The 8230-nt window shown below is 37.8% G+C and overlaps 1 protein-coding gene across 1 annotated transcript; it reads right to left on the bottom strand.

Annotated features, from left to right (window-relative positions):
- Window positions 1–1162: 1162 nt before the first annotated feature.
- On the bottom strand, window positions 1163–6563 carry fstb (follistatin b). Its single transcript, XM_067395656.1, has 6 exons — window positions 6418–6563; window positions 5450–5641; window positions 4980–5198; window positions 4018–4242; window positions 3501–3731; window positions 1163–2029 (listed from the first exon to the last, which is right to left on the bottom strand). The coding sequence occupies exons 1-6, from the start codon at window positions 6500–6502 to the stop codon at window positions 1947–1949; spliced, it is 1035 nt and encodes a 344-aa protein (XP_067251757.1). The 5' UTR covers window positions 6503–6563; the 3' UTR covers window positions 1163–1946.
- Between the last annotated feature and the right edge of the window lie 1667 nt (window positions 6564–8230).

The raw sequence follows: 8230 nt of genomic DNA, 5'->3' as shown, positions 1-8230 counted from the left end.
TTTTAAAAAATGCAGAAAGCAACAGAAAAAAAGCAAATGAATCACTGCAATTCACAGAAACATCTGAACTCCAGGCAGAGAAACATGGTTTTGCAGTTATCATTTTGTGTCAAAATGTTGGATTTTGAGGTAAAATCATACCGTATATATTGTATTGTTATATATTATGTTGACAACTCATCATCAATTAAATATGTTCGATCTATTCTGCATCATTGGGTGTTTTTGTGTATATACTTTTTAGGGCTGGACAATATGACGATATAACATTGATATAAGTGATTACGCATATTTAAACCTAACGTTACCTATATTGTAAAATATTCACAGGCAGATTTGCTTTATGTATTTCCCAACCGTCGAAATCAGGCACATATAAATGTCAGGAAACACGACTCCTGGCTGCATGTCAATATCCATGGACTAGGTTTATTTGACAAGTTGTAAGGAACACATTCAATTCCAACCTTTAGTGTAATTCGTTAGTTTTAGTCGCTTTTTCGCAGTTTCCTCTACTAAATCCAGTCACGCAGCAGGTTATTTTGCCACTCAGTCTAGCTGAGGGAGCGCGTTTTCGGCGGGAAAGTGACGTCGACGAATACCCTCTATTCTTTTAATTTAGAAAGATTTTTAGAACTACATTTTTATCGTTAATGTTATCGTCCTTGGTGTAAACAGGTCTTTAAAATCTAGGAAACAAATGTTGCTATACAAAGGCATTTGTGCACAATATCTGATGAAGAAAAAAAACGAGTGTTCCCACACTGTCTGAAAAACATCTCTGTGGGTTTGAATTAACGATAAGCGTCTAATGAAGCCTTGCAAAGCAAAGAGGTGGTGTCGCTCTCCTTTCCAATTAGCCGTCTGTGCAACTTCCTGGCAAATTAGTTTCCTCGCTGCAGCTCAGACAGTTCCGGTGGCTTCTGCAGAACTTGGATTGGTTTGTGTGTGTGTGTGTGTGTGTGTGTGTGTGTCTGACTGTTCAAAGCAATCTGTTTGTGACTAGCAAGAAATAACAAATACCCACTTTAAAGGATTCAAGGTCAAGGCCAATTGCGTTTTTAAAGGTTTATCAAAATCTCAACATTGAATTACAGATTTAAAATGACATGGTTTACATTTCTGTGACGATTTTGGAATAATATTCAAGATACCCCCTCCCCCCAAGATTTTCTCTTTATACTGCATCTTTTCCAATGGCATCATTAACTTTATATACATTAAACATTTACAAACAAATACAAAACTATAAATTTATAGATGGATCTCTAAAATAAAAAAGACAAACAATATATGGCAATATAACAATACTAAGATTGATATTGTTAATCTTATACAATATAAGGTAAACTAGATTCCTCTGTCTGAGCACACACATAAAAACAGGAAACATATTGGCAAAAAAAAAAATCGCATCGATTTTGATTTTATAAAACACAATGCATTGATTCCGACATTATTTCTGTGAAATAAAACCACTTTTTTGGTGTATGTGTCAAACTCATACATAGATTTTACTGAGAAAGCTGCTTTTGTCAGCTTTGATTGTAAACTGAAGCAGAATTATTAGTGAACATTAGATTGCAAATAAATAAAAAAAAAACATGCAAGTTTTGTTGCAGATATTCCATTTGGGTGGCTGACGAAAACTGTTTGAGCCTCTTTTCTTCACAAAATGTAACATACACTTTTCAAAACATTTTATCTTACATAGAGTTACATTGCACATTATAATAAATAATATTTTTCCAAAGACGACAAAGTAAAGACGGTAGACAGTTCATTTATTCAGACTATGAATGTATAAATAAAAAGACAAAAATGTATAAATAAACATCTAGAACAATAAGCATCTTCCACATGTCTGCGGAAAATAAATAAGAGTACATGTATGTACAATATGACAGGACTCAGTGCTTAAATGGAGTCCTGCTGTTGAAGGTGGTTTATCCAGTCAGTAACAGAGATACATGGCTATAATCCGTGTAATCTTCATCATCCTCCTCTTCATCCGTCTCTTCTGAGAGTGCTACGGAGGAATATAGTAGCTGTTGCATTAATATAAAACACACCAGCATTCTGGCACAGAGTCTTACTGCATGACTTCTTGCATCTTTCTCCCAAAGCATCTCTAAAGATGCTTTGCAATTCACACAAGGTGGTGGGATCACAGCTCAGGGTGGAGGGAGAGGGTGGGATTGAATTTCTATGTGGAATGGCGCCTCACCTCTGTCTTTTATTAGCGGAGACGATTTCTTGTATTTGTCAAGTCATTGTACAAAATAAAATCAAGCAAAGAGACATTACGTAATCCCTTCTTATAAACAAAAATATCGCTTTGTGGAAGATGATTTGTCAATACCACACACAGACTCAGGCTGGTGAAAGATGGTTCTACTTTAAGGCATTAGCAAATGTTCTAACTTATCACTGAACCATCTAAACATGTTCATACTAATCATAAAATCGCATTTTTCCACATGAGATTTGTTATGTCCCACATTTTACCCATTATAGGGTTAGAAAACAAGAAGTGACATTGTCTAGAAGCATTTTACGTGAAGAATCATCCTCTCTTGAGGAATAAGTGTCTTTTTTAATGAAAAAAATACCTTGAATATGGTAAGAGAAATAGCATTATTTTCACATTGCGCAAAATGGACATAACAAATCGACGGTGAAAAAAATGGTTGAGTTTCCCTTTATTACATGATAGACAAAGATGTTAGCTGGGGTCAGAAATGAAATTCCGCGGACAACATTGGCCTCTTGGAATTGATTTTCTGGGCATATATTTTTGAAACCATATAAAACACACAGCATACCAACCATTTCAAAAACTTCAATTAAAATATATGTCAGAAATATATCTATATATTAAAATACATGTTAAAAAACTTTTTTGCCCCCGTATTTTACATTTCTAGGGCTTTTTTTTTTTTTCACTTTCAATGGTATTTTTGCCCCAACCATAATGGCAACAGGTTTGCTTTTCTTTGTCCATAACACACATGCTCATCCGTATCACGCGATCATCACTGAGCCGGTCAGCCATAGGCAGAGAAAACAAAAAACAGAGCACGCTAAGTGAGTTTACGTCCCTATATACTTTCCACATGACTTGTCAACACTGTCAGTCATGTTTCTGTCTCTGACGTGCAGACCAATGCGGAGGAGCAGCATTTTCAGAACTGTCTCGAATCCCGAACGGAAATCCTTCCTGGCTTGACCTTAAAGATTTTGGCTTAACCTCATTTAAGGCATCAATAGATGAGCAGAGAACATCTGCACTGTCCTGGACACTTCTAATGCATCAGAACATCTCATTGCCACCGAATTAAAACACAATGTCTTTGCGAGAGGAAGCCAAGGCAAGGGCAAATACACGCTCACCGACAGTCCTTGTGTTCCTTTTGGGGGCAATGGGAGGGGCAAAAAAAGATGGATTTTTTTCGGCAGGGGGAGGGAATGCGGGACAAGGCTTAGCATCCTCTACTTACAGTTGCAGGAGCCTGAGTGTTTGACTTCCAGGACGAGACCCAAGGAGCAGGCGGCCTGCTTCATGGTGCACTCGCTCGGGTAGGTGACGTTGTCGCTGGCGCAGACGCTGTCGCCCGGACGACTCTCGGGACAGGTGTCCTCACACACCGCACAGCGTCCCCGTTTCGTCTGCTTATCCCACAGACACTTTCGTCCCTCGCGGCAGTTGATGTCTTCACAGGACCTGGCGTCTGAGGACGATACATTGAAGAAAAAACAAAATGAGAAGTTTTCCCAAAGTATGATTTCACTTAATGTAAAACCACTTCTTTGATCCACATTCGGCCGTATTGAATGTTAATTTTAGCCTTGTTTCACTCAGTGTGGTTTGAGGAGGTATTAAATAACGCAGAAAAGCAGCAACAGTCAAAGCTACCCATGTGAAACATGAATGTGTTATTGCAACAGAAAACAGAGTAATGAGAACCACATGTTTAAGGAGGATTGTGCAAGCACAAGATTTTGTCTTATTCTCACCTATGCATTTCCCCTCGTAGGCTACTCCGATGGACCGTCCCATGATGCACGTGGCCCTTCGGAGATGGCAGGCGCTGGCGTACACGATCCCGTCATTTCCGCACAGGTACTGCTCCGGTGATGTCACCTCAAGGCAAAACCGGTTGCAGGTCACGCAGTAGGCGTTGTTGGTCTGGTCCAGTACGCACGTCGAGCTTCCAGGACAACGCACGTCATAGCATGACTCTGTAGAAAAATGATAGCCTGTCAAAATTGGTTACATGCCATTACTAGCTCATGAATAAAAGTATTTCGTATTTATCCTCTCTACAGTCAAAGCTAAATTTATTCAGACACCTTGAACATTTCATTCATTAATACAGTTTATTCACTATAGTTAAAAAAAAATGGTAATAAAATATGATAAGATCTCAGAGTTAAACTGCGTCAGAAAAAACAGACAACACGTAGTCAGGTCAAAGTATCTGAATAATTTTTGGTTTGACTGTATATATTTTTATTAGAAAGACATTAAGTTATGCATGTTTGGTCAGTTTCTAGCAAGCTATCATTCTGTTCCTTTTAATGCAGATTTTAATTAGAGATTGAGAATTAAGCTTTGCATAGTTTTGATTCTAAAAAGTCAACATGAAATGACATTCGCCAACATTTCATTTCTGTAATGTGACGTACAGGATATTCTGTGAGAAAAATTTAGGTTGGGACTTAAAATATCCATATCCATTGGAACTTGATTGGATCATTAAAAGTGGGTGTTACATAACAGACTGTAATTGAAATGCGAGTTTGCTAAAACAGTTCCCTATGTTATCCAATAGACTGCACGGCCTAGGTGATGTCACCAGGAAAAAAAAGTAGTTTCAGAGGCGGAGCAGGTTATTATTTTTTTTTAATTAAAGATTACAAAGGTTCTTTTTTCTTTGGAAGAATGTACACCTATGATTTGACTTGAGTGATCATACTTTTGCATTTTCCCTGGTACTGCGCAGTCAGGTCAGGGTGTCTCTTGCACTTGGCCCTAAGGAGCGCACACTCGTTCCGGTACGTTTTCCCATCGGAACCACACACAGGCCCTTTAAAGGTGACATTGGAGCAGTCTGGGGCACACACGCAGCGGGGTTTATTCCGCTTGTTCATTTTGCACCTCTTCCCAGGACCACAGTCCACATTATCACAAGTCTCTGTAGAATCAATAAAGAAAGTTATGAATAACTGATCAAATGAGCTGAATATCAGTTCGGTATATATATAAATGTTTGTGGTTTAAATGTCACGTCATTTCTGAATGACAAAGAGTACTTTATTTATTTATATTATATATACCATATTCAAGCTGAAATCTTCACATAGACTAACAGTTCAATTTAAAATGTTTAGCCCCTTCCAGATTATTTCCAGACATCCAAATGATGAAAACACTCTAATAATGTACCTTTACAAGGTATGCAGTTTGGTGCGCCACCATTGAAGATCAGCCACCGGAAGAGCGTGTTATTGGGTACATCCTCCTCGGTCCACGCCGTGCCCAGACGACCACTTCTGCAACAATCTTCTCGACTCATCCCAGACATGTACAGAAGCTGGCATCTCCCGTTCTTGCCCTGCTGAAGCCAGCAGTTGCCGGCTGGAAAGAGTCACTTTATTACCCCTCATACATGTTGAATACTATTCTGCTCCTTTATCACTTGTATCAGGCATGTAATAGAATATAGATAATTGCAGCCAATTAGCGCCAAGCAGGGCCGTAACTTCGGCCATTGAGGGGGGATGCATGTCAGATACTAAAAACAGTCAATATGGGTCACCTCAATATTAAATAACTGGTTGCATCTTTAGTGGCAAGTTGCTTTATGACTATAAAATAACCACAGATTTAGCTGGATCCAGGTAAAGGATCAAACAAACATTTGAAAATGATTTTAGGGGTATTTTTAAAGGAACTTGGATTAAAATTCCAAATGTTCAAAGAGTCCTTCTGCCATCTGAATCCACTCAAACTCTTAAGAAACACTATATTGTGGTTGAGTAAGCGTTTTGTGCAGTGCACGAAAACATGCTCAACCGTTTAGACATAATGCCATTAGAAACATAATAAATTAATACATTTCCCCCTTACTGCACAAAGTTTAATATATCATCTGAGAATGTTAATCACTTAAAGTTCAAGATCAGACAGGAAAAGGTGCCTAGATATGGTTCCTTTGCAGTGAATAGCTACTGTAAATTCTAATAGCTAGGTGTCTTGAAAACAAGTACATTTTTTTGTTTTTACGCATGAGAGGCGCAAACGCACCATTCAAGTTGCTCAAGTCTTAAGTCAGTGAATTAATGGCTTTAACACTGCATAATATTCCTCTTTAAGACTTTAAGAAAGCACGCAAAGCAGAAATGTCACTTTACCTTGTACTTTCTGCTGTTCCATCAAGTGCGCGAACCAAATGAGAAGCGCGATCACGCCCTGGCGGAGCTGCGGTAACTGTAGCATCCTCAGAAAAAGTGGAGACGCGTGTTGGAGATAGACTGACTACAGACAGACAGACAGATGTTCTCCCGATGCTTCGCACTCAGTGACTGTCATACACACGGAATCCGTCTCGCTTTTTAAATCTATATGGGGTCTCGAGTTGGATGTGGTGGGCGGTCTTCATACTTCATAGGGGGTGGGGAGAGCATTGCAATAGTTTGCCCACCGACATTTATCAGGTGACATTTGTAGCCTAAGTCTAGAAACTTTCTCCCCTCAAGAGGAACATTATGATTTGGGGCTATGTTTGAGGGGGTTCAAAGAGTTGGATAACAGCAGCAAAGTGATTTGGGGTCTGTTTGCATTTATTGTGGATAGAAGGCTGATTATTACAAAAGATATTTGATATAAGTTGTTTTTCTTTCAACATATGCCAAACTTTGAGTTTGAACTGTATGAAACAGAAACAAAATTGCTGAATAAATAGTTTATTTTGATGTGATCATTTTTTTATTCTTTTATTTATTTGATTGTTGTAGGATTGTGAATATTCTCAGGAAATTCAAATGCTCAGTGTTAATAAATAGGGATGTGCCATCTGAGGCTAAATAAAATGTAATATGTTGGATAAGAGCCGTACCCAAAGTAACAGGGCTGACAGTTTTATACTTTCTATTACTAGCTCTGTGCTCAAGGTCTATAAGAAAGCGAATTTATGTTTAAATTTATTTATGCAAATATCCAGTTTACTGGACAAAATCGTGGCAACTTGGTAACAGGGTTGAATATTTAGAATTGTACCAGTACCATAATAATATACAAGATGATGAAAGAGAATTCACATGGGGATTATGCTGTCCTTATGAGATTTTTTTTTCAAATTGTGAAATTTTACATACATATAAGGAAAGTTATAAGGTTAACAGGTCTTGTACTTGTATTTTATGTTTTTTTTTTTTATTAAAAACGTCTATTAAAAATTACATATGAGAGAATAAATAGCCTACAAAATACTTTGATTCATGTGTTTTTTGTTAATTCAAAATGCATACTTGGCCACAAAAGCATACTTGTAAAGAAAGAATCTATAAAAATGTTACTGGATTTTGCTGATGTGTTAAAAAAAATGCCTAGAACAACATATAGTAGAAGTTAAAGTCTGTTTTTTTACATGTCAATGATGGACACAAAATGCACCCTTTTCATGGACTGGTCCTATTGTCTTATATATATATTGTCCTATCTAACAGTAATGAACTATTGGATTACTATAACTGGCACTTTAAAAAAAATAGTACATTTTTTATCAGTGAATATAGCTGTATGCTACTGTACAGCAAACCATGAATAGGGGCATGGGAATTCATATGAGTCCTCTGCTTTGAATAGATCTAGACAGTTTTCCATCCATTTCAGGTTGAACAATAAGCGTTAATCTTTTAAAGTGGTTTATTACTGTGAATTCTGATGGGTAATAATAGACTCAAGGATACGGTCATTCTAATAATAGTTGAGACAGTTGTTTGGTTCTCCCCAGGGTCAAACCTGTAAATATAGCACAACAAATCCTCCTTCAAAAGGAAGCAATCAGGGTGTTGCATTACACCCCATCTTCACAACTAGTGACGCGACACGGCAAACTCCTGTGAAGTTGCTGACGTTGCGCACTTGCAGTGTAGATGAGGTGTTACATCCATGATACAAATAAGTTCTTATCAGATACAACACTATAGGCATCTGTGGTTCCAT

Source organism: Chanodichthys erythropterus, chromosome 10 (assembly GCF_024489055.1).
Source record: "Chanodichthys erythropterus isolate Z2021 chromosome 10, ASM2448905v1, whole genome shotgun sequence".
Taxonomy (NCBI): Eukaryota; Metazoa; Chordata; class Actinopteri; order Cypriniformes; family Xenocyprididae; genus Chanodichthys; species Chanodichthys erythropterus.
The sequence above is the reverse complement of the archived record's forward strand: the minus strand, read 5'-3'. Positions and strand labels throughout refer to the sequence as shown.